Source organism: Lathyrus oleraceus, chromosome 4 (assembly GCF_024323335.1).
Source record: "Lathyrus oleraceus cultivar Zhongwan6 chromosome 4, CAAS_Psat_ZW6_1.0, whole genome shotgun sequence".
NCBI classification, from domain to species: domain Eukaryota; kingdom Viridiplantae; phylum Streptophyta; class Magnoliopsida; order Fabales; family Fabaceae; genus Lathyrus; species Lathyrus oleraceus.
Window position 1 is genome coordinate 391,631,291 of NC_066582.1, and position 21,113 is coordinate 391,652,403.

At 36.8% G+C, this 21,113-nt stretch overlaps 1 protein-coding gene and 1 non-coding gene across 2 annotated transcripts; one reads left to right on the forward strand and one right to left on the reverse strand.

Annotated features, from left to right (window-relative positions):
* Positions 1–215: 215 nt before the first annotated feature.
* LOC127077967 (small nucleolar RNA R71) lies at positions 216–322 on the forward strand. The gene has a single exon (XR_007787724.1). It is a non-coding gene; the product is annotated as a small nucleolar RNA R71 (small nucleolar RNA).
* Positions 323–18,107: 17,785 nt separating this feature from the next.
* On the reverse strand, positions 18,108–19,830 carry LOC127137683 (serine/threonine-protein kinase AGC1-7). The gene is made up of 2 exons (XM_051064119.1): positions 19,155–19,830; positions 18,108–18,963 (listed from the first exon to the last, which is right to left on the reverse strand). Exons 1-2 carry the CDS (start codon positions 19,766–19,768, stop codon positions 18,108–18,110), a joined length of 1,470 nt encoding a protein of 489 aa, XP_050920076.1. The 5' UTR covers positions 19,769–19,830.
* Positions 19,831–21,113: the final 1,283 nt, after the last annotated feature.

Here is a 21,113-nt window from a genome sequence, read left to right on the forward strand (position 1 = left end):
TACTTATCTCGTACATGCCAGTTTTAGTTTGAGGTTTTTCTACCATTGTTCGTTCGCTTCCCCACTGATAGTGGTTTTGGGCCATGCTTTCGATAAGTTAGTAAGCATCAGCATAAGGTTTGTTCATTAGTGCACCACCTGCGGCGGCGTCTATTGTTAACCTCGTGTTGTACAAGAGACCGTTATAGAAGGTATGAATTACTAACCAGTCCTCTAAACCATGGTGTGGACAAAGTCTCATCATGTCTTTGTATCTTTCCCATGCTTCGAAAAGAGACTCGTTATCTTTCTGTTTAAATCCATTTATCTGGGCTCTTAACATAGCTGTTTTGCTCGGCGGAAAATATCGGGCAAGAAAGACTTTCTTTAACTCGTTCCATGTGGTGACTGAGTTGGAAGGAAGAGACTGGAGCCATCTTCTAGCGCTATCTCTTAACGAGAAAGGAAAAGGACGAAGTCGAATTGCCTCTGAAGTGACACCGTTAGCTTTAACAGTATCAGCGTATTGGACAAATATGGATAAATGAAGGTTTGGATCCTCGGTAGGATTTCCAGAGAATTGGTTCTGTTGTACTGCCTGCAACAGTGAAGGTTTAAGTTCGAAGTTGTTTGCTTCGATTGCGGGTGGAGCAATGCTCGAATGCGGCTCATCTTGCGATGGAGCGGCGTAATCTCGAAGAGCACGAGCTGGTTCTGCCATCTCGGGTATCGGCGAAGGAAGAAGATTTTTGAGATCAGGAAGTTTGACAGGAGGGAGATTGTTCGCAGCACGGTATTCCCGAATTTGTCGTAAGACTTGGAGATATAGTTCAATATCGTTGATTCGTAAGTAGAACGGCTCGCCTTGTGAGCGAGTATGTGGCATACAAATCAACGAAAGAAAGAAAAGAAAATAAAAATAAGCCTTAGTCTCTACAGCATAACAGAAGAGTTACGATATCGACTAAATAAAAGTCCCCGGCAACGGCGCCAAAAACTTGATCGCGACTTAATGAGTCGAATTTGGGGTACAAACTGCAAGTGCACAGTTCTATCGCGTAGTTTTAAAAGATATCGATCCCACAGGGACTTATGAATCGATATACCGTTTTCTAAGGTTACTTCATAAAGCTAAGGCGGATAATACTTTGATTGTTTGGGGGAAAAGTTAAAACTAAAATAAGATCTAAATTAAATATTAATTAAGCGGATATCGGTATGTAGTTCGTTGTAATTAGGGAATCAATTCTTCGTTGGTTTCTTGGTTTTAAAACAAATCCTTTCAGTAGACACTATTGATTAAAAGTCTTATCTCAAACTCTCGCTCTGTTGAATAAACTATGATTTTATATTAACGTAGCTGTCACTTATTAGTTAAGTCCAAAATCACTTTTTGAAAACAATAGAATCCGTAGAAACTCTTTTTAAGAAATCACTAAACGTTTAAACATCCTTGTCTCAAACTCTCGCTCTGTTGACTTATATTATATAATTAAATTCAAATGCTTAACTCTCGTCCTCACATTCAACCTTTAAAAATACTTTTTGAAAAAGATTAGAATTTAATTAACTCTAAAAATTGCTTTCTCCCTGATCTAGAATTAATGTCCAATTTACACTGTCCAGTTAAAAACTCAAACTCTCGTTCTATTGATTTTAACTTCTTTATGTCTTTTACTTTCGTACAAAACCTTGTTATTAAACCTGTAAATTGAGACCGTAAAAAGAGTGATTTTATTTTTAAATGTAATTAAACCAACTTAATTTTGATTCCTTCATTCCGCTTACTCTACATACCGATACCTAAATAAATTAGCCAGACATGCTTAACAGATCTAAATAATCAGCATGCATAAATAATTCCATCTCAGGCAAATAATATAAATAAACAGTGAAGCAGAGCATATATAAATTCAAACAATAATTAAAGAACCTGAATAATTTATAGCAATCTTGAACACTCCACCACAGACCGGTTGGATTTGTTCTTGAATTCTTCAATCGGACAGGAAAATAAAAGTGAAGGAATAAAAATCTAGGGTCTAACGTAAGGTTAGATCTAGTAAAAGATACACAATAGTTTCCGGTGTAGAAACTATTGTGCGAAAAATTAATTAAGTGCTGAAAGATTAACTGGAAAGGAAAGTAAAAATAAGAATTGCAATTAAAAGCAAAAACAGTAAAGGAAAAATAATGGTATGCTTGCACGGCTGGAAGAAGAAAATTGAACGAAGCGGAGAGACTCGCAGGGTTTGCCAAAAGCTACTATTTATATTGGTCACTTGTTGTAACTGTTTCCAAAGGTCTTCCATGTAAAGAGTCTTCACGTTGCAAATGGTCAAGCGTAACAATAGGCCTCAACGTCTTTGTTGTGCTTCTGAAGCCAAAAATATAGGGGAATGGTGTGACGTCCGTCACACCATGTGTTACGCTCGTAACACAAGTAGGTAGGGCGTGACGCTCGTCACGGGCGCAGCGCCTTGCTTTTGGGCTGGGCTTTGACTTGGTGGAATTTGCTTCTTTTCATTTCTTTTTGCACCTCCTTTTCTTCCTTTTTCACTTGTGCTTCAAATAAGCTACCTGAGATAAATAGAAAGAAAATACCGAGTAATATCGAATAAAATGAAGTAAATTGAAGTAAATAATAATATAATTTAATTAAATCGAGTCCTAGAATGTGATATTATTTCATGTTATCATCCATCTTTATGGAGTTTGGAAATGTGTTTCTCATTTATGTGGCGTAATCGACAATGCCAAAGGTAAGTTGGATTTAACTCATTAGGTTTCATCCTTTTAGAATTAATGTTATAAATAGGCATTTCAAGATCAAGGATATATAGTCCATTGTTCATTTGCGCAGTAGCATAAAATATATCATTCAAATAAATTGAGCAACAATTATTCTTTATAATAAATGAAAAACCAAACTTGTCCAAACAAGAAACGAAAATAATATTCCTGCTAATTGCAGGTACATAATAACAGTTCTCTAACTGAATTATTAAACCACTAGGTAAAGTCAATACATAAGTTCCTACGGCTAAAGCAGCAACCTTTGCTCCATTGCCAACTCGTAGGTCAACTTCATCTTTTGCCAAATCTCTACTCCTTTTTAGCCCCTGCACATTGGTACAAATGTGAGAACCGCATCCAGTATCTAATACCCATGATGCAGAAGTAGATAAATTAATTTCAATAACAAAAATACCTGAAGTTGAAGTCTCTAATTCATTCTTCTTATCTTCCAAGTACTTTGGGCAGTTTCTCTTCCAGTGTCTGGTCTTACCGCAATGGAAGCAGGTGCCTTCCTTTGCTATGCCTCCACTAGGCTTCAAAGCAGCAACAGTGGGTTTGGGTTTGGCAACTTCCTTGCCTTTCCCTTTATCATCCTGCTTGGTGGGTCTTTTGTTCTGTCTCTTTCCATTTCCGATCATCAGAACAGACTTCCCTTTTGACTTCAGATTCTGCTCAGCAAGTCTTAACATGGCAAGCAGTTCAGGAAGAGATTTATCCATATCATTCATATTGAAATTTAGGACAAATTGACCGAATCTATCTGGCAACGATTGCAAGATTAAATCAGTCGCAAGTTCCTTTTCGAGGGGAAAACCCAACCTCTCAAGGTTCTCCACCTACCCAATCATCTTGAGCACATGGGGACCTACAGGGGCTCCCTCAGCTAACTTTCCTTGAAAAAGGGCTTTTGAAACTTCAAACCTTTCATGCCTTGCTTTCTCTTGATAGAGAATCTTCAGGTGTTCGATCATATCGAACGCTGCCATGTTCTCATGTTGCTTTTGCAACTCTGAGTTCATGGTAGCTAGCATGAGACAAGAAGTTTCATTGGCATCATCGACATGCTTCTTATAAGCATCTCTTTCTGCCTTAGGTGAAGAACTAGGAGGTTCCTCTTCAGGAACAGGTTTCTCCAAGACATACAACTTTTTATCATGTTTGAGGATAATCCTCAAATTTCGGTGCCAATCCAAAAAAATTGTCCCAGACAATTTTTCCTTGTCAAGGATTGATCGCAAAATGTTGTTAGAGGTGTTTGTTGTCATGGTAATCTACATGAAAATAATGAAAATATAAGTATCAATAACATATTTAATTAGGCCTTTAATTAAATATGCTCCCACTATTTTACTCAAAACAAATGACCCTCACCATTTGATTCGGAAAATCCCGTTGGAAGATTTTCTAGTGGGTTGAGATCCATATTTCACTTTGATTTAAGTCCGCGTAGGCGGATTACACAAAACTAGGTTATTTAGGTAGGAACTCCTTCCAATTGTATCTAATACAACTCTCGAATATTTTAGTTGGGTGAATAACTCCTTATTCCAATCCATCACATGGATCATTTCCAACTCTTGCTTCTAAACATATATAATCTTATTATAATTTATTTAGTTAAGTTTGACCCATTGTTTTAGCAATTGGATATTACAATTATCCCATCTCACCTTACTAATATAGAACACGCACCTCGCGTAGGCGAAACCTACATTATCCGATACTAGTCTTGATGAGTGCTAAAACTTGGAAAGCATAAATTTAATATTTAATTTGAGGGACTTTGCAATTATTCTGATCTCACCGGCTTATTTATCATATAAATCGTCTCTCACATGCATCAACATACATTCACATGCATCAACATAAATAATGAAACAGTTATGGCCCCTAGCGCAATTGTTCTCCCAAGCCAATGAGAGAACCTAAGTTAACCTAATAACAATCTAAGCTTCTCCAAGCAAGATCTTCAAGGTTGTCCTCCTTTGATATTGAATTCTTCTCTTTCTTCATAACATTATATTACATAAAAGAAACTCGTTTTACATACAGGGAGTGAGATGAGAACAGAAGTTACATTAAGAGATTAAAAGAGAGGCACGACACGCAGGTCGTATTTTAAAAACCCAAAACAAAATAAAGGAAAACTAACGCCATAACCGATCACCACAAGACAATAATAATAAACACATTATTATTATTAATTTTAATTCTTTTAATTAATTAAAACCAAATTAAATTTCAGCGACCAATCACACTACGCAGAGTTAGCCGGGGGTCCGCTGCCCAGCGCCCCGCGCCGAAAATTTTAATGAACAATTCATTTGAAATCGACGTTGTTTTTCACATCAACACTTGATACTTTAAGGCACAACTCTTGCGCAGTTACAACCCTAATCGCATAACTATTTGACAACACAACCCTTGTGCCGTCATTAACCCTAATGCACCAATTTCAGACCGTCAAACACATCTCGATTGTTGATTCAGTATGATTGATCAACACGACATTGCTTCACCATACTAATGTCGGATCAAGAAGCAAACGACCATTGATAGCTCAAAGGAAAACAATCATTCAGTGTTTGAATGAACGAAACAGAAACAATATATCATATATACCGTATTTTGCATCAGGATTACTTATATCATATATATAACTTGATCGATCTCAATTGCATAACCTATGGACGATCGATGTATCGCTGCTTCACCATGCTAATGTCGGATTCCGAAGCATAGTCAACATCAATCATCCAAATCATACACACATGATGCCAAATTTAATTACTCGTTTATTCTTTGAATCATTCTGTCTTTTAATCGTATTAATACAGAAAATACAAAAAATAAACAGCTATCAGATGCATGGTTTCATAAGTGGCTCTGATACCACTGAAGGAGAAGGGCGATCCAAAACACATCAGAATTTAAAATTTCTCCTTTAGTGATCATTACAAATGAGCATGATCAGTGATAGAATTGTTACCTCTTGTGGCGATTGTAACCTTTGATACAGATTTACGGAGCGATCATGAATGTTGAACAATGACAACGTCTCTACTCAGTCCACACGAACGGAATCCTTCAATCTCAGTGCTAGCTTCTACGAATGAAGGCTTTGAGTGAGAGAGAGAGAGAGAGAGAGAGAGAAACAAAATTGCAACTACACAAATGCTTCTACACAAGGGTTCTATTTATAGAACCACTTTTGTGGGCTGCAAGCTAAAAAGCCCACTCAACTGTATGTGGCCTATATCTTATAATATGCCAAAATCACTTAAGCGTATGGTACCTTACCATATTTTGTATTCTACTTAAGTACACCGTACCTTACGATGCTCTACAATTCACTTAAGGGCACCGTACATTACGATATTCCTTAGTTACTTTATCTCTCATAAATCCGTCCTTTTGTGTGTGATCCTGTACGTTTTCGAGGCATTGACAATTATATTAAATCACGTATTTAACATAATAAATAGTGAGTGGTATCTAGCAACACATCACAGCTACCCAAGACACGAAAATGTCATGTGATCTGACAAATCCTTTTATGATAATACTTATATATACAATTACCCTTTTGCCCTTATGTCTATATTGAACACAAGGTATAGACCGTGTCATCCTTGTCCAGTTCAATATTGGGCCCATAGACATTTATCCTGTTACGCAGGATGGACAAATTCCATCTAGGTCACTCATGTCCCTTAGCATGCTTTGTGGAGTACCCATCAAATGTCTTTATGGTTGTCCAGTTACGGACAACGTTGGATCAGCAATAAAGCACTTGACTCTACATCTAGGGTCCATAGTGATTTCAGGTCGAAGAGTGGTATACACCATTATCACCATGAGAATACCTTATGACACTTTGCATAACATTCTATATAGTATTCTCATAGCGGGTCAATCCAGTATAAATATTACTCTTAATATTCATACCTATGTTTAAGACTTGATAACTCCTTATCCATGATCCATGAGATGTGATCATCAGTCTATGTACATAATAGTCTTAATGCTTTAATGTTATCCCACTTCACAATAAAGCTCAAGTATGGATACTTTAAGAATAGTGTCCTTATGTTTAATGTGATCTCATGATTAAGTCACACTTGATACAATAAACGGACTATCTGAAGGAGAATGGTGATCCATAACGTAGCGGAAATTAAAATTTCTCCTTTAATGATCCTTATGAATGGGCATGGTCAGTGATAGAATCGTTACCTCTTGTGGCGATCACGAACGTTGAACGATGACAACGCCTTTACTCAGTCCACATGAACGAATTCCTTCAATCTCAGTGCTAGCTGCTATGAATGAAGACTTTGAGTGAGAGAGAGAGAAACAAAATGCAAGAGTGACAATGCTTCTACCCAAGGGTTCTATTTATAGAACCACTTGTGTGGGCTTCAAGCTAAAAAGCCCACTTAAGTGTATTTTGGCCCATATCTTATAATATGCCCAAAATCACTTAAGCGTGTGGTACCTTACCATATTTCGTATTCCATTTAAGTGCACCGTACCTTACGGTGTTCCTTAGTTACTCTATCTCTCATCAATCCGTCCTTTGTGTGTGACCCTGTAGGTTTTCGCGATGTTGACAATTATATTAAATCACGCATTTAACATAATAAACAGTGAGCGGTATCTAGCAACACATCACTGCTACCCAAGACACGAAAATGTCATGTGATCTGACAAATCCTTCTGTGATAATAATTATGTGTATAATTACCCTTTTGCCCTTATGTCTATATTGAACACAAGGCATAGACCGTGTCATCCTTGTCCAGTTCAATATTGGGCCCATAGACATTTATCCTGTTACGCAGGATGGGCAAATTCCATCTAGGTCACTCATGTCCCTTAGCATGCTTTGTGGAGTACCCATCAACTGTCTTTATGGTTGTCCAGTTACGGACAACGTTGGATCAGCAATAAAGCACTCGACTCTACATCTAGGGTCCATAGTGATTTCAGGTCGAAGAGTGGTATACACCATTATCACCATGAGAATAACTTATGACACTTTGCATAACATTCTATATAGTATTCTCATAACGGGTCAATCCAGTATAAATATTACTCTTAATATTCATACCTATGTTTGAGACTTGATAACTCCTTATCCATGATCCATGAGATGTGATCATCGGTCTATAAACATAATAGTCTCCATGCTTTAATGTTATCCCACTTCACAATAAAGCTCGACTACGAATACTTTAAGAATAATGTCCTTATGTTTAATGTGCTCTCATGATTAAGTCACACTTGATACATTAAACGGACTATCTATTCCAGGGAGTTTATTAAACAAACATAATAAAGAACAAGCCTTTTATTATTAATAAATAATTTGATACAAGTACCAAAAGTATTGGCCTCTAGGGCTTACACCAATAATCTCCCACTAGCACTAGAGCTAATCAGGCATACCCCTAATGCCCATAGATCTAGTATGTCCATCATGCTTCTGCTGCGCAAGAGGCTTTGTCAGTGGGTCAGCAATATTGTCAAGTGTAGGTACCCTACATATTTTCACATCTCCTCTATCTATTATCTCTCGAATGAGGTGATAACGCCTAAGTATGTATTTGGATCGTTGGTGAGATCTAGGCTCCTTAGCTTGTGCGATAGCACCATTGTTATCACAATAGAGACCAATGGGATCCACAATGCTAGGAACTATGTCAAGTTCACTAATGAAATTTTTGATCCAAACAGATTCCTTTGCTGCACTTGAGGAAATAATATACTCGGCCTCAGTTGTAGAATCAGCAATTGTATCTTCCTTTGAACTTTTCCAGCTCACAGCGCCACCGTTTAAGCAAAACACGTAACTAGATTGCGATCTAAAGTCATCCTTATCTGTCTGGAAGCTAGCATCGGTGTAACCAATTACAGCCAACTCTTCCTGACCTCCATATATCAAGAATGAGTCCTTAGTCCTTCTCAAGTACTTAAGGATATTCTTGACAGCTACCCAATGGGCATCACCAGGATCAGATTGGTACCTACTCATTGCACTTAAAGCATACGAGACATCTGGTCGAGTACATAACATGGCATACATGATAGATCTTATTGCAGACGCATATGGAATCTTATTCATGCGATCCCTTTCTTCCTTAGTTGAAGGGGATTGTGTTTTTGATAGACACAAGCCATGTTGCATAGGTATGAATCCTTTCTTGGAAACATGCATGTTAAAGCGTCTCAGCACTTTGTCTATGTACGTACTCTGACTTAGGCCAAGCAATTTTTGTGATCTATCTCTATAGATTCTGATTCCTAATATATAGGCTGCTTCACCTAGGTCCTTCATAGAAAAGCATTTCCCCAACCAAGACTTTACTTGTTGCAGGGTAGGGACATCGTTTCCAATGAGTAATATGTCATCTACATATAATACCAGGAACACGATCATGCTCCCACTAACCTTCTTGTAGACACAAGGCTCATCTTCGTTCTTGATGAATCCATATTGTTTTACTGTTTCATCAAAACGAAGATTCCAACTTCTGGAAGCTTGCTTCAATCCATAGATTGACCTTTGTAACTTACATATCTTTTGGGCTTCTTCTGGTATGTCAAATCCTTCAGGTTGTGTCATGTACACATCCTCAAGAAGATTCCCATTAAGGAAAGCAGTTTTGACATCCATCTGCCATATTTCATAATCATGATATGCAGCGATAACAAGTAAAATCCGAACAGATTTAAGCATTGCAACTGGTGAAAAGGTTTCATCATAGTCAACCCCATGAATTTGTTTATATCCTTTTGCAACCAGTCTTGCCTTATAGGTATGTACCTTACCATCCATGTCAGTCTTCTTTTTGAAGACCCACTTGCATCCTATAGGGTTAACTCCTATAGGAGGCTCTACCAAGGTCCAAACTTGGTTTGTGTACATGGAATCCATTTCAGATTTCATGGCTTCTAGCCACTTCTCAGACTCGGGACTAGTTATGGCCTCTTGGTAGGTCACAGGCTCATCTTGATCCATGAGTAATACATCACCTTGATCTGTTATGAGATATCCATATCTCTCAGGTAGGTGACGTAGCCTGCTTGACCTACGCTGGTCTTGTTCTACTTGAGCAGGTTGCTCTTCTACAACTACTTGTGTTTCCTGCTCTAATTCCTCCATAGGTGTATCGATGCTTTGTGATTCTTGAATTTCTTCAAGCTCTACTTTCCTCCCACTGATTCCTTTGGAAATAAAATCCTTTTCTAGGAAAACTCCAATTCGAGCGACAAACACTTTGCCCTCAGAAGGATTGTAGAAGTAATACCCTCTTGTTTCTTTAGGATACCCCACAAATAAGCATTTGTCAGATTTGGGCTCAAGTTTAGTTGAAATTTGTCGTTTCACATAAACTTCGCAACCCCAAATCTTCATGTAAGACATATGTGGTTTCTTACCACTCCATATCTCATATGGTGTCTTTTCAACCTTTTTGGATGAAACACGGTTAAGTGTGTAAACTGGCGTCAATAATGCATGTCCCCAAAAGGAGTTTGGAAGATCGGCGTGACTCATCATGGATCGGACCATGTCCAACAGGGTTCGATTTCTTCTCTCAGATACACCATTCCATTGGGGTGTTACAGGAGGAGCAAGTTGGGATAGGATCCCACACTCTTCCAGATGGTCATCAAACTCTAGGCTTAAATATTCACCACCTCGATCTGATCGAAGAGTTTTAATATTTTTTCCTAGTTGGTTTTGTACTTCATTCTTGAATTCCTTTAACTTTTCAAAGGACTCCGATTTGTGTTTCATTAAGTACACATAACCATATCTACTGAAATCATCAGTAAATGTGATGAAGTACTGGAAACCTCCTCTGGCTGGTATGTTCAGTGGTCCACATACATCAGTATGTATGAGGGCCAAAAGATCATTAGCTCTTTCACCTTTTCTTGTGAATGGAGACTTTGTCATCTTTCCAATTAAACAAGATCTGCATGTCTCATATGATTCATAATCAAAAGAGTCCAAGAGTCCATCTTTATGGAGTTTGGAAATGCGTTTCTCAATTATGTGGCCTAATCGACAATGCCAAAGGTAAGTTGGATTTAACTCATTAGGTTTCATCCTTTTAGTATTAATGTTGTAAATAGGCATTTTAAGATCAAGGACATATAGTCCATTGTTCATTCGTGCAGTAGCATAGAATATATCATTCAAATAAATTGAGCAACAATTGTTCTTTATTATAAATGAAAAACAAAACTTGTCCAAACAAGAAACGGAAATAATATTCCTGCTAATTGCAGGTACATAATAACAGTTCTCTAACTGAATTATTAAACCACTAGGTAAAGTCAATACATAAGTTCCTACGGCTAAAGCAGCAACCTTTGCTCCATTGCCAACTCGTAGGTCGACTTCACCTTTTGCGAAATCTCTACTCCTTTTTAGTCCCTGCACATTTGTACAAATGTGAGTACCGCATCCAGTATCTAATACCCATGATGCAGAAGTAGATAAATTAATTTCAATAACAAAAATACCTGAAGTTGAAGTCTCTACTCCATTCTTCTTATCTTCCAGGTACTTTGGGCAGTTTCTCTTCCAGTGTCCGGTCTTACCGCAATGGAAGCAGGTGCCTTCTTTTGCTATGCCTCCACTAGGCTTTAAAGCAGCAACGGTGGGTTTGGGTTTGGAAACTTCCTTGGCTTTCCCTTTATCACCCTGCTTAGTGGGCCTTTTGTTCTGTCTCTTTCCATTTCCGATCATCAGAATGGACTTCCCTTTTGACTTCAGATTCTGCTCAGCAGTTCTTAACATGGCGAGCAGTTCAGGAAGAGATTTGTCCATATCATTCATATTGAAATTTAGGACAAATTGACTGAATCTATCTGGCAACGATTGCAAGATCAAATCAGTCGCAAGTTCCTTTCCGAGGGGAAAACCCAATCTCTCAAGGTTTTCCACATACCCAATCATCTTGAGCACGTGGGGACCTACAGGGGCTCCCTAAGCTAACTTGCCTTGAAAAAGGGCTTTTGAAACTTCAAACCTCTCATGCCTTGCTTGCTTTTAATAGAGCATCTTCAGGTGTTCGATCATATCGAATGATGCCATGTTCTCATGTTGCTTTTGCAATTCTGAGTTCATGGTAGCTAGCATGAGACAAGCAGTTTCATTAGCATCATCGATATGCTTCTTATAAGCATCTCTTTCTGCCTTAGGTGCAGAACTAGGAGGTTCCTCTTCAGGAACAGGTTTCTCCAAGACATACAACTTTTTATCATGTTTGAGGATAATCCTCAGGTTTCGGTGCCAATCCAGAAAATTTGTCCCAGACAATTTTTCTTTGTCAAGGATTGATCGCAAGATGTTATTAGAGGTGGTTGTTTTCATGGTAATCTACATAAGAATTAATGAAAATATAAGTATCATTGACATATTTAATTAGGCCTTTAATTAAATATGCTCCCACTATTTTACTCAAAACAAATGACCCTCATCATTTGATTCGGAAAATCCCATTGGAAGATTTTCTAGTGGGTCGAGATCCATATTTCACTTTGTTCTATGTCCGCGTAGGCGGATTACACAAAACTAGGTTATTTAGGTAGGAACTCTTTCCAATTGTATCTCATACAACTCTAGAAAATTTCAGTTGGGTGAATAACTCCTTATTCCGATCCATCATATGGATCATTCCCAACTCTTGCTTCTAAACATATATAATCTTATCATAATTTGTTTAGTCAAGTTTGACCCATTGTTTTAACAGTTGGATATTACAATTATCCCATCGCACCTTACTAATATAGAACATGCACCTCGCGTAGGCGAAACCTACATTATCCGATACTAGTCTTGATGAGTGTTAAAACTTGGAAAGCATAAACTTAATATTTAATTTGAGGGAATTTGCAATTATTCTGATCTCACCGGCTTATTTATCATATAAATCGTCTCTCACATGCATCAACATACATTCATATGCATCAACATACATATATAATGAAACAGTTATGGCCCCTAGCGCAATTGTTCTCCCAAGCCAATGAGAGAACCTAAGCTAACCTAATAACGATCTAAGCTTCTCCAAGCAAGATCTTCAAGGTTGTCCTCCTTTGGCATTGACTTCTTAGCTTTCTTCATAATCATTACATTACATAAAGAAACTCGTTTTACATACGAGGGAGTGAGATGAGAAAAGAAGTTACATTGAGAGATTAAAAGAGAGGCACGACACGCAGGTCGTATTTTAAAATCCAAAACAAAATAAAGGAAAACTAAGGCCATAACCGATCACGACAAGACAATAATAAACACATTATTATTATTATTAATTTTAATTCTTTTAATCAATTAAAACCAAATTAAATCTCGACGACCGATCACATTACGCAGAGTTAGCCGAGCGGGTGAATTTTGCCTTGCGTTAACCGGTTAACCATATACGTTAACCGGTTAACACTGTTTGAAAATCTGTTCATGATTTGTATTCTATTTTGCATTAACCGGTTAACCAAATACGTTAACCGGTTAACACTGTTGAAAAACTGTTAGAAAGCTGTATTCCGTTTCGCGTTAACCGGTTAACCATATTCGTTAACCGGTTAACACTATTTGAAAACCTTTTAGAAAACAGTATTCCGTCTTGCGTTAACCGGTTAACCATATGCGTTAACCAGTTAACACTGTACGAAAATTTGTTAGAAAGCACAACTCTTGTGCAATCACAATCCCAATCGCCTAACTCTCTGACAACACAACCCTTGTGCCGTCACTAACCCTGATGCACCAATTTCAGACCGTCAAACACATCTCGATTGTTGATTCAGTATGATTGATCAACACGTCATTGCTTCACCATACTAATGTCGGATCAAGAAGCAAACGACCATTGATCGCTCAAAGGAAAACAACCATTGAGTGTTTGAATGAACGAAACAAGAACACTATCTCATATATAATGTATTTTGCATCAGGATTAGATATATCATATATATAACTTGATCGATCTCAATTTAATCTTTGATTCATTCTGTCTTTAATCGTATTAATACAGAAAGTAAACAGTTATCAGATTCCTGGTTTCGTAAGTGGCTCTGATACCACTGAAGGAGAATGGCGATCCATAACGCAGCGGAAATTAAAATTTCTCCTTTAATGATCCTTACGAATGAGCATGATCAGTGATAGAATCGTTACCTCTTGTGGCGATCATGAACGTTGAACGATGACAACACCTCTACTCAGTCCACACGAACGAATTCCTTCAATATCAGTGTTAGCTGTTATGAATGAAGGCTTTGAGTGAGAGAGAAACAAAATGCAAGAGTGACAATGCTTCTACCCAAGGGTTCTATTTATAGAACCACTTGTGTGGGCTTCAAGCTAAAAAGCCCACTTAAGTGTATTTTGGCCCATATCTTATAATATGCCCAAAATCACTTACGCGTGTGGTACCTTACCATATTTCGTATTCCATTTAAGTGCACCGTACCTTACGGTGTTCCTTAGTTACTCTATCTCTCATCAATCCGTCCTTTGTGTGTGACCCTGTAGGTTTTCGCGACGTTGACAATTATATTAAATCACGCATTTAACATAATAAATAGTGAGCGGTATCTAGCAACACATCACTGCTACCCAAGACACGAAAATGTCACGTGATCTGACAAATCCTTCTGTGATAATAATTATGTGTATAATTACCCTTTTGCCCTTATGTCTATATTGAACACAAGGCATAAACCGTGTCATCCTTGTCCAGTTCAATATTGGGCCCATAGACATTTATCCTGTTACGCAGGATGGGCAAATTCCATCTAGGTGACTCATGTCCCTTAACATGCTTTGTGGAGTACCCATCAACTGTCTTTATGGTTGTCCAGTTACAGACAACGTTGGATCAGCAATAAAGCACTCGACTCTACATCTAGGGTCCATAGTGATTTCAGGTCGAAGAGTGGTATACACCATTATCACCATGAGAATAACTTATGACACTTTGCATAACATTCTATATAGTATTCTCATAGCGGGTCAATCCAGTATAAATATTACTCTTAATATTCATACCTATGTTTGAGACTTGATAACTCCTTATCCATGATCCATGAGATGTGATCATCAGTCTATAAACATAATAGTCTCCATGCTTTAATGTTATCCCACTTCACAATAAAGCTCGACTACAGATACTTTAAGAATAGTGTCCTTATGTTTAATATGCTCTCATGATTAAGTCACACTTGATACATTAAACGGACTATCTATTCCAGGGACTTTATTAAACAAACATAATAAAGAAAAAGCCTTTTATTATTAATAAATAATTCGATACAAGTACAAAAGTATTGGCCTCTAGGGCTTACACCAACACTATCTATTCTTGGGACTTTATTAGACAAACATAATAAAGAAAAAGCCTTTTATTATTAATAAATAATTCGATAGAAGTACCAAAAGTATTGGCCTCTAGGGCTTACACCAACAAAAATGTCCTGGGGAGCCTTCGTTATGCAGGTGTAACCGGTTACTAGGATCCTAGGTAACCGGTTATACATACAAAAAATTGCCCATGGAACATGTGTTAAAATAGGTGTAACAGGTTACACAGAATTTGGGTAACCGGTTACACAAACTAAAAAATGGATTTTCTGCTTTGTTGCACATTTCCCTTTGAAACTTTATCTGGAAAACCCCAATTTTTCTCAGGTGTGAACACCATGCCTTGAGTCCGTGTAAATGCCTTAGGTTATGAATGTTAATGAAATCATGGTGATGAAACAATGAATGCATGCATGTGTAGTAGGATCATGGATCAGGTGAAAGTTGTATATGGTATGATAAATTTTGGGGTATGATAGATAGTATGTGTCGAAATACTTTGACAAGTTATGTGAGAAAAAAGGATTATGCATGAGGTGGTTCTACCCTACACTCAACACCAGAAAGGAACGATAGAAAGGAAGAACAAAACCACCATGAACATGGTGAGAAGTATGTTGAAAGGCAAGCATCTACCAAATAACTTATGGGGAGAAGCAGTGTCAACAACAACATATATTTTGAATAGATGTCCAACGAAGAAGCTAGAAAGAATTGCGCTAGAAGAATGTAGGTTTGGTGTCAAGCTTAGCTTGAGTCGTCTGAAAGTATTTGGATCTTATCACATAGACATGTTCCAGATCAGTTGAGAAGAAAACTTAATGACAAGCCAAGTCAGATGATCCTAATAATACATCATTCGACTAGAAGTTACAACTTGTTTGACCCAGTGAACAAGCAAGTAGTGATCAGCAGGGACGTGATCATAAATGAGCTTAAGGAATGAGATTGGACTGAAAATGTCAAGAAGGATTCATTGAGAATCTTATGTGAAGAACCAACAATTGAAGTCGAAAGAGAAGTTTGACAAGAAGAAATTAGAGGTCAAGTAAGCACAAGCATACCTCAAAGAATAAGGTTCATGCCTGCAAGGTTGCAAGAATGTGTGATTACATCAAATGATGTGGTCGATGATGAAGGTGACCTGGTACACTATACTTTCTATGCATATGCCTAACCAATCAATACAACTAAGGTATTAAAGGATTAGAAGTGGGTGAAAACAATGAATGAGGAACCAGTAGTGGCACTATCATCATGTGCAGTAAAATACATAGCTGCTTCTCTTTGTGCATTTCAAGCAACATGGATGGTGAATTTGGTCGAAGACATTACAAGGAAGAATCATGGAGTAATTACCACGAAGATCGACAACATGTCTGCTATCAATCTGACGAAGAATCCAATAGCAAATGGAAGAAGCAAACACATCGAAATGAGGTTCCATTATCTTCGAGAGCAAGTAGTACAAGCGAAGCTGAACTTGGATCACTGCAGAACTGAGAATCAAATTGCAGATATCATGACGAAAGGAGTGCAAGTCGAAGTATTCAAGAACTTAAGATCTATGATGAATGTAGATAGTTTAGACACAATGAATTAGATGGTGTGTTGAATTCTAATTCATGGTGTCAAAGCATGTTGCTGTCGAAACACCCTGTTGTCGAAGTGTCGAGGAGTTAGCTTCGACATGGATTTGGTTTTAAACCTAATTTTGTAGTGTTGGCAAAATTATGTATTTTGGGCTTTTGATTTTTGGCTTTGCTCAAGGAGCAAACAAACAAAGTCTATAAATAGGGAGTAATCCATATTATTGTAAACAATTGAATTTTGCAGTTGCAAAAGAATAAAGAAGCACAATTTGTGAGTAGAGAGGAACTCTGCAGAAAATTCATCTTTTTCCTTCTCTCGATAAACCCTAACTCTTTCCTTCTCAATTCAATATTCTTTTCTTATTTTTAATCACCATTGTGCAGCGATATAATCTTGCAACCAAGGTTGGTTGATTTACTCAAGTGAAGAGTGAAGAACGAGAGGGAATTCGATCGGTGCGATTGAATCTTGTTCATCAAGATTGATTCGAAATCACTCAAACTCTTGGGTTTAATTCCAACAAAAAATGACATTAGAGTTTTTTGAAGATGAATAATCTTTGGAATATGATAACCTACAAAGGTCACACCTTTTCATATTCCCGCTTCAAAATTCCGTAGATGTATTTCCGAAAAAAAGTCCTCATGAATTATAAATAAAATGATAGAGTTTGTTTTGGAGATGCATCTCTAAAACATATTTTTTGAAAGAAAAAAAAAAGGTATAACTTAATTATTATGTGTTTCAGTATTATAAAAAAAACGTCCAATGGTAAATCTTCAAATTCTGAAAAATATTTTCAGATTTACATTGGTATTCTACCTCATAGAGTGAGATTAATCATTCCCTTTAATTAATCTAATTTTTATCAAACTCACCAAAACCAAATCGAATCAATTGGACTCATTTCCGACATTATTGATTATTACATAGACTATAAAATATTAGTCTTCATAACTCTTATTATTGTTGATGTTGTTTATGTTATTTCAAATAATTGACAGTTAAAAAAAATTATTTTAAGCTTTAATACATCGTTAATTATTTTTTGACAATGAAAGTATATCCTAGGTAATGAAGTAAGATCATCCTCATCTTTCATTCATATATCATCTTTTAACTTTATTATTGTTACTATTGTATGAATAAAGATGAAAAATCCCTCCTTTATGAACCAGAAAAAAAGTGAACAAATGTATTAATAAGAAAGTTAAGTCTGAAAACTTACAAAAATATGATAAAGAAAAGAAGAAAATATATTTACAAAAGTTAAAGTTTATTGATCCTCGATATCTTCCAAAATCTCTTTATATAAAAGAACAAAACACTCAAACTAATAACACCTAGAATCCTAAAAATACTCAAAATCTTCATAAGAAGGATCATTCTGCATCTTACCATCATCATTTTTATCAACATCCTTCTTATCAGCTGCCACAACAACAGCTTCTTTACTAACATACGGACTAAAATCAAAAGTTTCAGGTATAATAGGAGGACTAGAACTTCGAATCAAAGCCCAATTCACCCCTTCAAAAAATGGATGTTGTTTTATCTCAGTTGCACCTCTTTTATAAGCAATTCTTTTATGAGGTTCCTTAACCAACAACCCTCTAATAAGATCTCGTGCAACAGGACTAGCTGAAGGATGTTCAGGAAACCTTAATGGCTGTCCAACAACGTTAAAAAGCGTAGCACGGTTTCCGTTACCTTTAAACGGCGTTGTCCCGTATATAAGCTCGTATAAAAATATCCCGAACGTCCACCAATCGACTGCACTGCCGTGCCCTTCGCCCCGGACGATTTCCGGAGCGAGATACTCGTGTGTACCAACGAACGACATTGATCTGACGTTCGTTGGTTCTGCCATTAGTTCTGGAAGTCGGCCGCCTATGAGACCGAAATCTGATTTTGATTTTCTGTTTCTTTTGTAGGGGAGGATCCGTGGGAAGAAGAAACTTGATGGCTGCATGCAACTCTGCACGACTTGTGCGTCGTCTAGGATTCCTATGGATGTGGTTGTTACACGCGCGGAGGAGGATTTTACGAGTGTAGGGTTAACCGAACAACGGAGAGATAAGTCAAAATCTGATAGCATTATATGGCCTTCATCTCGGACTAGAACGTTTTCTGGTTTTAAATCTCTATATACTATTCCTAACATGTGGAGATACTCCAGTGCTAATAGAATCTCTGAACAATAAAACCTACATGATAAACAAGTTCATTCATTAGCTAGTGTTTTAGTGACACTGACATACCAGATGTACAACATCACTGACTACATCACTGACATATCGACACTGATAATAAATAAACAATAATAATAAATTGCGCATAATCGGTGAAATGCTTGTTGGGTTGCTTCACTCTGACACACATAGCAGAAGACACTAACCTTGCGGCCTCTTCGGTGAAATGCTTGTTGGGTTGCTTCAATCTGAGTGAATGCAAACTACCACAGCTACAAAACTCCATAACCAAACTGTAATACTTTTCATTTTCAAAATAAGAATACAAAGTTGGTAAGAAAGGATGATCAAGAAGTCCAAGAATCTCCCTCTCAGTCTGTGCCCTAAGAAGCTTGTTTCTGCTAGCAAGAGAAGCTTTATCCATAACTTTCATAGCGTAGAATGTTCCTGTTCCTTTAAGCTCAACAAGGTAAACACTTCCAATGTCACCATAACCAACGCGTTTCACAAGCCTAAAATGACTAAAGTTGAGATTACAATTCGACCCTTTTGAAACCACGTTGATTGCATCCCATCTCACATCACCTCCTGTATGTGGCTTATTATGTGAACTACTCGTGCTTTCTAAACTATCACTACGCGAACTTGTTGCACTCTTTGAAATCATTCTTCTTGGATCTGGTCTTGGAGAAGCGGAAAGCTCGGACAAGTTTCTCATTAGGGTTTCTATTTTGTGAGTCCTAGATAGTGAAGATGATGATGATGAATCATTACATGTATTTTTCTTTGCATTGTTTTCATTTTCTTCTTGGTTATTCATCTTTCCGGTATCATCATTTTCTGTATGATCATTTGCACAACTTTGATGTGTCTTGTGAGATTCTTCTGATAAACTCTTGGTACGCGTCTGCATTTATTAAATGTGTAAGATAGAAGGTTTTGAATTTGAATAATCACTAGTTTGTCTGTTACAAAAATATATTATATCAAATTTTCATTATTAGGACTAAATTATGGCTTTTCAAATTCAAGTGACATGCATGAAATTTCCTTACGTGAGAAATCTTGATTGGCTTTGACGCCATCATTGAATAACACAATAACACCCCTAAGGAGGAATTCCTGCAAGAGCATATGAAAATAAGTTAATATGATAAATAGGAAAAGTCATGTCTCATTATTTACACCTATGGTTATCAAGGTTATCAAAACGACAGCGGAAATTATGATAAAGAACAAACCTGAAATTAAAAAATATATCTGCAAAACTTGAGAACTTGTTATAAGATTTATGAGAATGATATCACTAGAGAATTTAATGATAATATTTTCTTTGCATGTGGTCAAAAGTAAAGAGAAATCTCTCTTTTGTTAGATTTTTGCAACATTGAAAGAATATGAATAAATGTTAATGGTTATACAGAAGATGAGAATTGGATATTGAAAATTGGCTAGTTTTTGATTGGACCATTACAAAGCATCATAAAGAGTGGAAGAAGTAATTGAGAGGATTAAAGATGAAAACAAAGCCAAAAATTGGACAACACAGATTTATGTATATATAAATAGGAAATTAACAGTATATGAAATTATGAATGTTTATGAGAAAAGGAAACATACATCGATGAAAGAAGAGAGAGAAAAGAAATAGTCATGAAGATGCGGATGGATAGGCGTTTTATTCTCAACGAAAAATAGTTGTTTTGATTTTGGTAAATCTCTATGCACACTTGTCCAGCTCTAAATGAATACACATGTCATTTAGGGCAGTGTATAGTGTTATCATCATAGTCAAAGCTTAACTACATGTGTACTTCATAAGGGATAAATTATTGTATATAAAGTTTGCATTAATTTAAAAAAAAAAAAATCAAATATGAGACAATTCTATTTTCTTATAAGTCATAGATTTTTTGGAATTTAAAATAAGTAGAAAGGGTGTTCACCTTTATACAATCCAGAAATAAAAAAGAAAGCTCAAATACCAATCAACAACTAAAAATAATCTATCCGGAATGCACCAAGAAGGATAAAAAAATATCTAAACTCAATATAATTCGGGGTTAATAGATCAATGGATCAAGAAATATTCATCCCTCTTCTATGAAAGGCAATAAACCACTCCCAAGACAAAGCATTTATAAAACCCAACACCTCCAACTTAG